This window comes from Bombina bombina, chromosome 1, assembly GCF_027579735.1.
Source record: "Bombina bombina isolate aBomBom1 chromosome 1, aBomBom1.pri, whole genome shotgun sequence".
Classification (NCBI taxonomy): domain Eukaryota; kingdom Metazoa; phylum Chordata; class Amphibia; order Anura; family Bombinatoridae; genus Bombina; species Bombina bombina.
The window spans coordinates 549,673,726-549,688,292 of NC_069499.1; the positions used below are offsets into that span (position 1 = coordinate 549,673,726).

The 14,567-nt window shown below is 40.8% G+C and overlaps 1 protein-coding gene across 1 annotated transcript in view; it reads left to right on the forward strand.

Moving 5' to 3' along the window:
• The window catches only part of TMEM237 (transmembrane protein 237), a 122,208-nt gene extending 108,354 nt beyond the window's left edge, over window positions 1-13,854 (forward strand). The window contains exon 11 of the mRNA XM_053713287.1: window positions 13,656-13,854. Within this exon, the coding sequence (XP_053569262.1) occupies window positions 13,656-13,723 (68 nt within the window). The 3' untranslated portion in view covers window positions 13,724-13,854. The remainder of the gene's footprint in view (window positions 1-13,655) is intronic.
• Window positions 13,855-14,567: the final 713 nt, after the last annotated feature.

Below are 14,567 nucleotides of genomic sequence, written 5' to 3' on the forward strand. Positions count from 1 at the left end.
TCTTCTGCTTATGTTTTTCGTTAAACTTTATTTTGGGTGTGGATTATTTTCAGCAGGAATTGGCTGTCTTTATTTTATCCCTCCCTCTCTAGTGACTCTTGTGTGGAAAGATCCACATCTTGGGTAGTCATTATCCCATACGTCACTAGCTCATGGACTCTTGCTAATTACATGAAAGAAAACATAATTTATGTAAGAACTTACCTGATAAATTCATTTCTTTCATATTAGCAAGAGTCCATGAGGCCCGCCCTTTTTTATGGTGGTTATGATTTTGTATAAAGCACAATTATTCCAATTCCTTATTTTATATGCTTTCGCACTTTTTTATCACCCCACTTCTTGGCTATTCGTTAAACTGAATTGTGGGTGTGGTGAGGGGTGTATTTATAGGCATTTTGAGGTTTGGGAAACTTTGCCCCTCCTGGTAGGAATGTATATCCCATACGTCACTAGCTCATGGACTCTTGCTAATATGAAAGAAATGAATTTATCAGGTAAGTTCTTACATAAATTATGTTTTTTCCTCTTTCTTTCACCTCTGTCTTTTATGTTTATCAGGCAGCGTGACAGTGTGTCTGTGCGTCTCTGGCAAAATGGAGTAAATCAGATCTGTACAACCATACAGCTTGTTCTCATTACATAATAAAATGAGTAGTGTCCTTGTGGATCTGTCTAGATCATTGCTTCTCATGTGGAAGTGGGTATTGCTGTCGGAGCTTAGGGTTGTGTGTGGCTCTTTTACTGTGCCATAAGGCCTCTGTTGTTATGCCCTATTAAAAATGGCGACTGCCATGTGGGTGCGGTAAAAGATAAAGCTTACCAGGCCTGTGCGAAAATCCGTAACGAGCGGGTGTTATGGCATGCCGGTCTCTGAACAGTCCGTGAAGGTTCTGTGCTCTCAGCAGGTAAGTAGTTGAGCTCGGGCTGATATGTGATTTCGGGACTCCGTCCCTGCGCTTACTAGAGAAAGGCTTCAACCGCGGCCCATGCCGATGTCAGATTGCAAGGTCTGGAGTCTTTACCGGGGCTAGTGAGTGACAGCGTTACATTCTCTAGTCCTTCCCAGTGCTCTGGGTATCAGTTTTATGGCGCTGATAAGATTATTAGATGGCCCACGGGAGAGTTCCGTCTCCACTGCAGCAGGAGCTTTAGGCTGGTGCGGCCATTCAGAACGCCCGCACGCTCCGCCCCAGGCTGCACAGATACAAACGCTTCGTCTAATGGCTGTCTTTATTTTATCCCTCCCTCTCTAGTGACTCTTGCGTGGAAGTTCCACATCTTGGGTATCTGCTATCCCATACGTCACTAGCTCATGGACTCTTGTCAATTACATGAAAGAAAACATAATTTATGTAAGAACTTACCTGATAAATTAATTTCTTTCATATTGGCAAGAGTCCATGAGGCCCACCCTTTTTGTGGTGGTTATGATATTTTTGTATAAAGCACAATTATTCCAATTCCTTGTTTGATGCTTTTGCTCCTTTCTTATTACCCCAGTTCTTGGCTATTCGTTAAACTGAATTGAGGGTGTGGTGAGGGGTGTATTTATAGGCATTTTGAGGTTTGGGAAACTTTGCCCCTCCTGGTAGGAATATATATATCCCATACGTCACTAGCTCATGGACTCTTGCCAATATGAAAGAAATGAATTTATCAGGCAAGTTCTTACATAAATTATGTTTTTTTCGCATTCATGTGTTTTTCTATTAGGGTAAGAAGTGTGTTATGTATTTTGACACAATTTTTCCACATTTCAGTTTGTCAAATAAAACAGTGTGAACTGCAGGGATAAAATGTTTAAAAATCACCATGAAACTCTCCTGTTCGGGCAGAGGCATTGAAAAGAATACACTTTGAATTTCACGTTTTGCATGTTCATTATACCTTAATTACAATTTCAATTGTGTGTCTTAAACATTTTTTTCCCAGTGTAATATTAATGATAATAATAATTATTATTATTAAATAAATATTATTTCCATAAAATATATTTTTTTGCAGAATATTTTGTTATGATTTAATATGATTTAATAATTTTTTTACAGTGTTTTTAATTCCAAATTTTGTTTATTTGGTTTTATATCACTTTTTAAATGACGCATTATAGAAAATAGTTTCTTTCATGTAATTAGCAAGAGTCCATGAGCTAGTGACGTATGGGATATACATTCCTACCAGGAGGGGCAAAGTTTCCCAAACCTTAAATGCCTATAAATACACCCCTCACCACACCCACAATTCAGTTTTACAAACTTTGCCTCCGATGGAGGTGGTGAAGTAAGTTTGTGCTAGATTCTACGTTGATATGCGTTCCGCAGCAAGTTGGAGCCCGGTTTTCCTCTCAGCGTGCAGTGAATGTCAGAGGGATGTGAGGAGAGTATTGCCTATTTGAATGCAGTGATCTCCTTCTACGGGGTCTATTTCATAGGTTCTCTGTTATCGGTCGTAGAGATTCATCTCTTACCTCCCTTTTCAGATCGACGATATACTCTTATATATACCATTACCTCTGCTGATTCTCGTTTCAGTACTGGTTTGGCTTTCTACAAACATGTAGATGAGTGTCCTGGGGTAAGTAAATCTTATTTTCTGTGACACTCTAAGCTATGGTTGGGCACTTTATTTATAAAGTTCTAAATATATGTATTCAAACATTTATTTGCCTTGACTCAGAATGTTCAACATTCCTTATTTTTCCGACAGTCAGTTTCATATTTGGGATAAATGCATTTGTTTCAATCATTTTTTCTTACCTTAAAAAATTTGACTTTTTTCCTTTGGGCTGTTAGGCTCGCGGGGGCAGAAAATGCTTCATTTTATTGCGTCATTCTTGGCGCAGACTTTTTTGGCGCAAAATTTTTTTTCTGTTTCCGGCGTCATACGTGTCGCCGGAAGTTGCGTCATTTTTTGACGTTTTTTTTGCGTCAAAAATGTCGGCGTTCCGGATGTGGCGTCATTTTTGGCGCCAAAAGCATTTAGGCGCCAAATAATGTGGGCGTCTTTTTTGGCGCTAAAAAATATGGGCGTCATTTTTGTCTCCACATTATTTAAGTCTCATTATTTATTGCTTCTGGTTGCTAGAAGCTTGTTCACTGGCATTTTTTTCCCATTCCTGAAACTGTCATTTAAGGAATTTGATCAATTTTGCTTTATATGTTGTTTTTTTCTTTTACATATTGCAAGATGTTCCACGTTGCAACTGAGTCAGAAGATACTTCAGGAAAATCACTGCACAGTGCTGGAGCTACCAAGCTAAGTGTATCTGCTATAAACTTTTGGTATCTGTTTCTCCAGCTGTTGTTTGTATTGCATGTCATGTCAAACTTATTAATGCAGATAAAATTTCCTTTAGTACTGTTACATTACCTGTTGCTGTTCCGTCAACATCTAATTTTCAGAATGTTCCTGATAACATAAGAGATTTTATTTTTTAAATCCATTAAGAAGGCTATGTCTGTTATTTCTCCTTCTAGTATACATAAAAGTCTTTTTAAAACTTCTCTTTTTTCAGATGAATTTTTAAATGAACATCATCATTCTGATACTGATAATGGTTCTTCTGGTTCAGAGGTTTCTGTCTCAGAGGTTGATGCTGATAAATCTTTGTATTTGTTCAAGATGGAATTTATTCGTTCTTTACTTAAAGAAGTGTTATTTGCATTAGATATAGAGGATTCTGGTCCTCTTGATACTAAATGTAAACGTTTAAATAAGGTTTTTAAATCTCCTGTAGTTATTCCAGAAGTGTTTTATCTCCCTGATGCTATTTCTGAAGTAATTTCCAGGGAATGGAATAATTTGGGTAATTTATTTACTCCTTCTAGACGTTTAAGCAAATTATATCCTGTGCCATCTGACAGATTAGAGTTTTTTGGGACAAAAATCCCTAAGGTTATGGGGCTGTCTCTACTCCTGCTAATGTACTACTATTCCTACGGCAGATAGTACTTCATTTAAGGATCCTTTAGATAGGAAAATTGAATCCTTTCTAAGAAAAGCTTACTTATGTTCAGGTAATCTTCTTAGACCTGCTATATTTTTAGCGGATGTTGCTGCAGCTTCAACTTTTTGGTTAGAAGCTTTAGCGCAACAAGTAACAGATCATAATTTTATAGCATTATTATTATTCTATAACATGCTAATAATTTTATTGGTGATACCATCTTTTGATATCATTAGAGTTGATGTCAGGTATATGTCTCTAGCTATTTTAGCTAGAAAAGCTTTATGGATTAAACTTGGAATACTGACATGTCTTCTAAGTCAACTTTGCTTTCCCTTTCTTTCCAGGGTAAATAATCATTTTCGTTCCTTTCCTCACAACAAGGAACAAAAGCCTGATCCTTCATCCTCAGGAGCGGTATCAGTTTAGAAACTATTTCAGTTTGGAATATGTCCAAGCCTTATAGAAACCTATAGCCAGCTCCTAAATACCTATGAAGGTGCGGCCCTTATTCCAGCTCAGCTGGTATGGGGCAGATTACGTTTTCTTCAAAGAAATTTGGATCAATTCCGTTCTTAATCTCTGGTTTCAGAAACATTGTTTCAGAAAGGTACAGAATTGGCTTCAAGTTAAGGCCTCCTGCTAAGAGATTCTTTTCTTTCCCGTGTCCCAGTTAACACAGCAAAGGCTCAGCATTTCTGAAATGTGTTTCAGATCTAGAGTTGGCTGGAGTATTTATGCCAGTTCCAGTTCTGGAACAGGGGCTGGGGTTTTATTTTATCTCTTCATTGTACCAAAGAAGGTCAATTCCTTCAGACCAGTTCCGGATCTATCATTATTGAATCGTTATGTTAGGATACCAACATTCAAGATGGTTACTGTAGGACTATCCTGCCTTTTGTTTAGCAAGGGCATTATATGTCTACAATAGATTTACAGGATGTGTATCTGCATATTCCGATTCATCCAGATCACTTTTAGTGTCTGAGATTCTCTTTTTAGACAAGTATTACCAGTTTTGTCGCTCTACCGTTTGGCCTAGCCTCAGTTCCAAGAATTTTTTTCAAAGGTTCTCGGTGCCCTTCTTTCTGTAGTCAGAGAATAGGGTTTTGGTATTTCCTTATTTGGACGATATCTTGGTACTTGCTCAGTCTTCTCATTTTCGAAGAATCTCATACGTATCGACTTGTGTTGTTTCTTCAAGTTCATGGTTGGAGGATCAATTTACCAATCAGTTCATTGATTCCTCAGACAAGGGTAACCTTTTTAGGTTTCTAGATAAATTCAGTGTCTATGACTCTGTCCTTGTCAGACAAGAGAAGTTTAACATTGATATCAGCTTGTCAAAACCTTCAGTCACAATCATTCCCTTTGGTAGCCTTATGCATGGAAATGTTGGGTCTTAGGACTGCCGCATCAGATGCGATCTCCTTTGCTCGTTTTCACATGCAACCTCTTCAGCTCTGTATGCTGAACCAATGGTGCAGGGATTACTCAAAGATATCTCAATTAATATCTTTAAACCGATTTTACGACACTCTCTGACATGGTGGACAGATCGCCATCGTTTAGTTCAGGGGGCTTCTTTGTTCTTCCGACCTGGACTATAATCTCAATAGATGCAAGTCTTACAGGTTGGGGAGCTGTGTGGGGGTATCTGACGGCACAAGGGGTTTGGGAATCTCAGGAGGTGAGATTTCCGATCAATATTTTGGAACTCCGTGCAATTTTCAGAGCTCTTCAGTCTTGGCCTCTTCTGAAGAGAGAGTTGTTCATTTGTTTTCAGATAGACAATGTCACAACTGTGGCATACATCAATCATCAAGGAGGGACTCACAGTCCTCTGGCTATGAAAGAAGTATCTCGAATTTTGGTTTGGGCGGAATCCAGCTCCTGTCTAATCTCTGCGGTTCATATCCCAGGTATGGACAATTGGAAAGCGGATTATCTCAGTCGCCAAACGTTGCATCCGGGCGAATGGTCTCTTCACCCAGAGGTATTTCTTCAGATTGTTCAAATGTGGGAACTTCCAGAAATAGATCTGATGGTTTCTCATCTAAACAAGAAACTTCCCAGGTATCTGTCCAGATCCCGGGATCCTCAGGCGGAGGCAGTGGATGCATTATCACTTCCTTGGAAGTATCATCCTGCCTATATCTTTCCGCCTCTAGTTCTTCTTCCAAGAGTAATCTCCAAGATTCTGAAGGAATGCTCGTTTGTTCTGCTGGTAGCTCCGGCATGGCCTCACAGGTTTTAGTATGCGGATCTTGTCCGGATGGCCTCTTGCCAACCGTGGACTCTTCCGTTAAGACCAGACCTTTTGTCTCAAGGTCCTTTTTTCCATCAGGATCTGAAATCCTTAAATTTAAAGGTATGGAGATTGAACGCTTGATTCTTGGTCAAAGAGGTTTCTCTGACTCTGTGATTAATACTATGTTACAGGCTCGTAAATCTGTATCCAGAGAGATATATTATAGAGTCTGGAAGACTTATATTTCTTGGTGTCTTTCTCATCATTTTTCTTGGCATTCTTTTAGAATACCGAGAATATTACAGTTTCTTCAGGATGGTTTAGATAAGGGTTTGTCCGAAAGTTCCTTGAAAGGTCAAATCTCTGCTCTTTCTGTTCTTTTTCACAGAAAGATTGCTATTCTTCCTGATATTCATTGTTTTGTACAAGCTTTGGTTCGTATAAAGCCTGTCATTAAGTCAATTTCTCCTCCTTGGAGTTTGAATTTGGTTCTGGGGGCTCTTCAAGCTCCTCCATTTGAACCTATGCATTCATTGGATGTTAAATTACTTTCTTGGAAAGTTTTGTTCCTTTTGGCCATCTTTTCTGCCAGAAGAGTTTCTGAATTATCTGCTCTTTCTTGTGAGTCTCCTTTTCTGATTTTTCATCAGGATAAGGCGGTGTTGCGAACTTCTTTTGAATTTTTACCTAAGTTGTGAATTCCAACAACATTAGTAGAGACATTGTGGTTCCTTCATTATGTCCTAATCCTAAGATTTCTAAGGAGAAATCGTTGCATTCTTTGGATGTTATTAGAGCTTTGAAATATTATGTTGAAGCTACTAAGTCTTTCCGAAAGACTTCTAGTTTATTTGTTATCTTTTCCGGTTTTAGAAAGGCCAGAAAACGTCTGCCATTTCTTTGGCATCTTGGTTGAAATCTTTGATTCATCTTGCCTATGTTGAGTCGGGTAAGACTCCGCCTCATAGGATTACAGCTCATTCTACTAGGTCAGTTTCTACTTCCTGGGCGTTTAGGAATGAAGCTTCGGTTGATCAGATTTGCAAAGCGGCAACTTGGTCCTCTTTGCATACTTTTACCAAATTCTACCATTTTGTTGTATTTTCTTCTTCTGAAGCAGTTTTTGGTAGAAAAGTACTTCAGGCAGCGGTTTCAGTTTGAATCTTCTGCTTATGTTTTTCATTAAACTTTATTTTGGGTGTGGATTATTTTCAGCAGGAATTGGCTGTCTTTATTTTATCCCTCCCTCTCTAGTGACTCTTGTGTGGAAAGATCCACATCTTGGGTAGTCATTATCCCATACGTCACTAGCTCATGGACTCTTGCTAATTACATGAAAGAAAACATAATTTATGTAAGAACTTACCTGATAAATTCATTTCTTTCATATTAGCAAGAGTCCATGAGGCCCACCCTTTTTTGTGGTGGTTATGATTTTTTTGTATAAAGCACAATTATTCCAATTCCTTATTTTATATGCTTTCGCACTTTTTTCTTATCACCCCACTTCTTGGCTATTCGTTAAACTGAATTGTGGGTGTGGTGAGGGGTGTATTTATAGGCATTTAAGGTTTGGGAAACTTTGCCCCTCCTGGTAGGAATGTATATCCCATACGTCACTAGCTCATGGACTCTTGCTAATATGAAAGAAATGAATTTATCAGGTAAGTTCTTACATAAATTATGTTTTTCCATCTAAAGGGGAGGAGAATCCACGGCTTCATTTATTACTTGTGGGAAATAAGAACCTGGCCACCAGGAGGAGGCAAAGACACCCCAGCCAAAGGCTTAACCCCTTAAGGACCAGCGACGTACCCTGTATGTCACTGGCCTTTTTTTGGGACTTGATTGTTTTATAGTGCGGTCTTGTCACCAGCGTTAAAACTGCTCTATTCCACAAAGCCTGCTGGAGGGAGGGCTTTGATAGCGTGTTCTTGCTAGACTTGTGCTATTATGTCCGGAAAAAACCCTTAGCGACCAGTGACATACAGGGTACATTGTGGTCATTAAGCGGTTAAATACCTCCCCAACTTCCCTCATCCCCCAGTCATTCTTTGCCTTTCGTCACAGGAGGTTGGCAGAGAAGTGTCGGAAGATTCTGAGTAGTCTCTTATGGAGGGTAGTACTCTTCGGAATGGGACTGGAGTTTTAAGTAGTCCTGTCAGCCTCTCAGTGAGAGCTTGGGTGAAAGTTAGAGTCCGGAGATGCAGGGAGAGACTTTCTGCGAAACCATCCCGACTCATTTTAACAGCTCCATAAGCAATCAGTGTTGACATGTTTTGCTGCCTGCTTTCTACACTCAAGTCCATGTCAGGAACGATGCTACTACACTGTCACACTTGAGAGGCCGTGTTCCTGTTCCACGGCATAGATTCTGGTAAGATCGTTTCATTTTTGATACACATAATGATAACACAGAAGACAGGGTAACAGTGTGATTTATACCTTTTATCTTTATAGAATCAAGGGTTAATATTCCTGGTAGGGGGAATTTTTGAACGGGGGGGGTTTTATACATAATATTGTTTATTGTGTCATTGCTGCGACATGTGTGAGATGAGGCTCTGGCAATGGGTGAACTTTAGTTTCATTCCGAGAGCATTTGCGCGGCAGATTTGGCGCGTTTTCCCCCTAGTGCAGGGGCGTTCCTGTGAGGCATTCCTTCTGATCGGGTGTGGCCTTCTCGATTTCCTTGCTTGACCGGCGGTGCAGGAGACGTAATGGTTTCTGTGGTCCAGGTCATAGGAGGCGGTGAGTTCCATTGGAGGTTATAAAGGTGCCATTTTTTATATTTATAACTAGTCCGTAATAAAGCTGTAAGCTATGGAGGACTCTTGACGCGTTAGAGAGTACTCCCTCTTTTACTAAGTCTAGTAATTGTGTTTATTGTGAGGAGGTTCCGGTAGATCTGCCTGCTCAACTATGTTCCACATGCCTTGATAAAGTCATGACATCTAGAAAGAAAAGGATGTCTAGTACTTCATCTCCGAGTACACATGCAGCGCCCCAGGGCATGACTATTTCTCCTATGGGAGAGATCTGTTGGCCGTCAGATTTTGCGGATCAACTGCAAATGGCAGTCTCTAAGGTGATTAGTGCCTTACCACGTTCTGCCAAGCTCAAGCGTAAGGTAAAATATGGTGATCCGGCCCAGGAGTCATCTACGCCAATGGATATTTCAGAAAGATTATCCGCTGATGAGGTCGACTCCAACTCTTCGGAGGACATTCCTTCTGGGTCGGAGTCTATGTCATCTAAAGCTCCGACTGCAGAGGAGCCTGACTTTCGGTTTAAGATGGAAAATTTTTGCTTTTTGCTGAAGCAAGTGCTTGCTACCGTCGAGGTTCTGGAACCGAAGCTACCGGAGGAACCTTCGATTCCTAAGCTTGATAAAGTAAATGAGGACAGGGTGGTGCCTCAGACCTTCCCGGTTCCTGTTAAAATGGCTAACATTATTGCGAATGAATGGGAGAGATTAGGTTCTTCCTTTTCCCCTTCTTCCTTTTAAGAAGCTGTTCCCCATCCCGGACTATCAGTTCGAGCTATGGAGGACTGTCCCTAAGGTGGATGGTGCTATTTCTACGCTCGCAAAGCGGACAACGATTCCTCTTGAGGATAGTTTGTCATTTACAAAGCCCATGGATAAAAAGTTAGAGAACATGTTAAGAAAGATGTTTCAACATACAGGGTTTGTTTTTCAGCAGGCAGCGGCAGTAGCTGCGGTTGTCGGAGCTGCAACATATTGGTGCGAAGCTCTGTCTGACATGGTCGAGTGGGAGACTCCCTTCGACGAGATGCAGGAGAAAATTAAGGCTTTGAGGGTCGTTAATTCTTTTATTTGTGATGCCAATATGCAAATTTTTCGCCTGAACGCTAAGGTGTCAGGTTTTTCCATATTAGCTCGCAGGGCTCTGTGGCAAATATCATGGTCTGTGGACATGACCTCTTAGTCTAGACCCTATCCCTTTCATTTCAGGGAAAGTTCCTGTTCGGTCCAGGATTGGACGCAGTCATACCCATGGTTATGGGAGGCAAGGGCGCTTTCCTACCACAGGATAAGAAGGTTAAGCCTAAGGGATCTACTTTTCGTCCCTTTCGTGTGGATAAGGCCCAATGCCAACAGCCCGCAGCGAAAGCGGATCAGTCCAAGGGCACTTGGAAACCAGCTCAGTCTTGGAACAAGTCCAAGCAGAACAAGAAGCCCGCCGAAACCAAGTCGGCATGAAGGGGCGGTCCCCGACCGGTCTCCGGGCCAAGTAGGGGGCAGATTATCTCTCTTCTCAGAAGCCTGGTTGCAGGATGTTCAGGACACCTTTCTAGAATGTGTGAGGGCTCTCTCTTCCCTCAGAGTAATTGTACCGGTACCCCCAGCAGAAAGGGGTCTAGGGTACTATTCAAACCTTTTCATGGTCCCAAAGAAGGAGGGCACGTTCCGCCCGATTCTGGACCTAAAATGTTTAAACAAATTTCTGGCTGTTCTATCGTTCAAATTGGAAATAATCAGATCTATTCTGCCCCTGGTTCAAGAGCGTCAGTTCATGACGACGATAGACTTGAAGGATGCCTACCTTCATGTGCCAATCCACAGAGATCAGTTTTGGTTCCTGAGATTTGCATTCCTGGACCAACATTTCCAGTTTGTGGCCCTTCCCTTTGGTCTGGCGACGGCCCGAGAGTCTTCACAAAGATTCTGGGGGCACTACTTGCAGTGGCCAGATCCAGAGGCATTGCTGGGGCACCCTATCTGGACGACATCTTAGTCCAGGCAACGATGTTAAGTCTCGCAGAGGATCACTTGAGGGCTTTTCTTCTTTTGCTCCAATCCCACGGTTGGAAGAGCTCCCTGATTCCCAGGGATTCCTGGGAACAATAATAGATTTTATATCCATGAAGATATTTTTCACAGATCAGCGACGCAGGAAGATTGCGTACACCTATCTTGCCCTTCAGTCCTCCTCCAGTCCCTCCGTGGCTCAGAGTATGGAGGCTCAGAGCATGGCATGTTGAGACAGTGGAACAGCGATCATTCAGACCTATCCCAATAGATTTCTTTGGACGACCGGCCGAGGGAATCTCTCTATTGGTGGATCCGTCCAGAACAACTGTCCCAAGGGACATCCTTCCTGAGACCGTCCTGGGAGATTGTGACCACGGATGCGAGGGTGGCAGGATGGCGAGCTGTCTGGGGTGTCAGGATGGCACAGCGAAAATGGTCTTGAGAGGAGTCTCTCCTCCCGATCAATATTCTGGAACTTTGAGCGATCTACAATGCTCTGCAGGCGTGGCCTCTACTAGGGTCATTCAGCTTCATCAGATTCCAGACAGACAACGTTACCTCGGTGGCTTACATCAACCACCAGGGGGGGACGAGAAACTCTCTGGCAATGAGGGAGGTTTCTTGGATATTGGAATGGGCAGAGTCCCACAGCTGCTTGCTCTCAGCAATCCACATTCCAGGTGTGGACAACTGGGAGGCGGATTTCCTCAGCAGGCGATCCTTCCATCCGGGGGAATGGTCTCTGCATCCCGAGGTGTTGCAGGGATTTGTCACAGATGGGGGATACCGGAGATAGACCTCATGGAGTCCAGATACGGGTTGCGGTCCAGGGATCCCCAGGCAGAGCTGATAGATGGCTGCGGAAGACGTGGTTTGCGGATCTGTCATCTTCTCCATGAAGGTTACCCTGTCGCAGGGATCTGTTGGTACAGGGTCCCTTTCAACATGAAAATCTAGATTCTCTGAGGCTGACTGCGTGGAGATTGAACGCTTAGTCTTGGCCAAGAGAGGGTTTTCTGAGAGAGTGATTGATACACTCATTCAGTCCAGGAAGCTGGTCACTCGTCTCTTCTATCATAAGGTGTGGAGGACTTACTTGTCCTGGTGTGAGAAGCATGGATATCCTTGGCACAAGGTTAAGGTATCCAGGATTCTGTCCTTTCTCCAGGATGGTTTGGAAAAGGGACTTGCCGCTAGTTCCTTGAAGGGACAGATTTTGTCATGATCTGTTTTGTTGCATAAGAGGCTCGCTGAGCTTCCTGATATTCAGTCCTTTTTTCAGGCTCTGTCTAGAACCAGGCCTGTTTTTAGACAGTCCGCTCCTCCCTGGAGCTTGAACTCGGTTTTGAGGGTATTGCAGAGGGTTCCGTTTGAACCTATGCACTCTATTGACATTAAGATTCTTTCCTGGAAGGTTCTCTTTCTGTTGGCTATTGCATCGGCTCGCAGAGTCTCTGATTTGGCGGCCTTGCAATTTGAGCCTCCTTATTTGGTCTTTCACGCTGATACACCTTTACAAAGTTTTACAAATTTGACGTTTTTGCTTTGGCGGAAGCAGTTTTTGGGAGAAATGTTTTTTGTTTTTTTTTAGGCTGTGGTGCCCTCAGATTAGGGTCCACCTTTTTTTGCCCTCCCGTTTTTTCATTAAGTATCCTCTAGAGCTTGGGTATTTGTTCCCACAAGTAATGAATGAAACCATGGACTCTCCTCCCCTTTAGATGGAAAACATAAATTATGCTTATCTGATAATTTTATTTCCATTGAGGGGAGGAGAGTCCACGGCTCCCACCAGTTGCTCCGGTGGGCAGACCTAAATTTAGTTTTTGTTCTTCTGGCACCATTTATACCCTGATATTTCTCCTACTGTTCCTTGTTCCCTCAGCAGAATGACTGGGGGATGAGGGGAGTGGGGGAGGTATTTAAGCTTTTGGCTGGGGTGTCTTTGCCTCCTCCTGGTGGCCAGGTTCTTATTTCCCACAGGTAATGAATGAAGCCGTGGACTCTCCTCCCCTTGATGGAAATAAAATTATAAGGTAAGCATAATTTATGTTTTCGTGTAATTTTAAGGGAGATTAGAGAGACTTTTTTATTTTACATATACTTCACATAAATAAAAGGACAGTAAAGTTATAATTAAAGTCAAATGAATTTGATAGAGAATGACGTTTTAAACAACTTTTCAGTTTTTTTTTCTACTATTAATTTTGCTTTGTTTTCTTGGTAACCCTGGTGAGTTAAGGTGTGTGCACGTCTTTAACCATCTGCAAGCACTGTTTGCAACAATGTTTATATTAATGTTCTAATTAATTGCAAAAACTGCTGCCATAGAGTGCTAAAGACGTAAGCTCTATGCTCCTATAAGCAAATCTATGTTTGCTTTTCAAAGCATACCAAGAGAGCAAATTTGAAAATAGAAGTAAATTGGAAAGCTGTTTAAAATTGCATGATCTATCTGAAGCATGAATATTTCATTTTTAATTTACTGTCCCTTTAAGCACAAACTGGCTTTGCCCTATATGCTTAGCTTCCATACATTTTGCTACAGAAAACAGCTTTGAAGCCAACATAACAAAGTTATGTAGTTATCTTTATAAATTCTACTTTATAAAGACACCAATTTTTGTTTTCTTTTTTTAAAAACTAACTCAGTGGTTTTAATATATATTTTTTTCCTTTAGAGTCTTTGTTTACCCCAGAAGAGGATGACTACCCTGACTTAGACAAAGGAAGTAAAATTCAGGCGTAATGGATACAAATGTGTGCCCTGCCCAGATGCCTTGAATGATTTTTTGTTACTTTTTTATATCAATATATTTTTGTATGATTGTTTTTAATGTTTTACATATATTTTATGAATACAGGTGTTTTATTACAGAACATTATGTATAGTGTGTGTTATTTTATTATATTCAAGCAGTCTTATAAAAAAGAATACCAAAATATATGTATGTTTTATAAGTTACACATTTTACATATACAACAGACAACTGTGCATCTTTATTGTATATTTATCCCAGTTAGATATCAAATTATCTTCCATTTGAACAGCTTATTCTTTTTATTTCTGCAAAATGCCTTGGGGACTTTTGTAGCTGCATTTTTACAACAATGTTCAACCTTCTTTTATTTTTTTATTATATTTCTTTATATATATATTTTCATGGTTTCTATTTTTGTCATTAATGTATTCTAAAGGAGACACATTAATGGGAAATAACATATATTACAGTTTTACAAAAATAATTCAAATTGAAAACATGCATTTTATAACATTAGTGCAAAAAGTGCCTCATGCAACATTACTTTCTTCTTCCTTGTCAGTGTGATGTGTCAGAATTGCTTGCAGCGCTTTCTGTTGTCCTCCAAAAATGGTTTCCTGTGAATAACTCAAGATCTAGCAGCGTTTTTAGTAGAAGATTAAGAATTTTATACATGTTGAGAGTTGATACCCCATTTTACTAGACAGGGATGTGTATATAGTGATAGATATTGGAGTATAATAATTCATCATTTATATAGTGCTCTCTTGTTCTACTTCGTCATATAAACTTACATATGTCTACACATTAGTTAGAATTAATGGTGAGGTA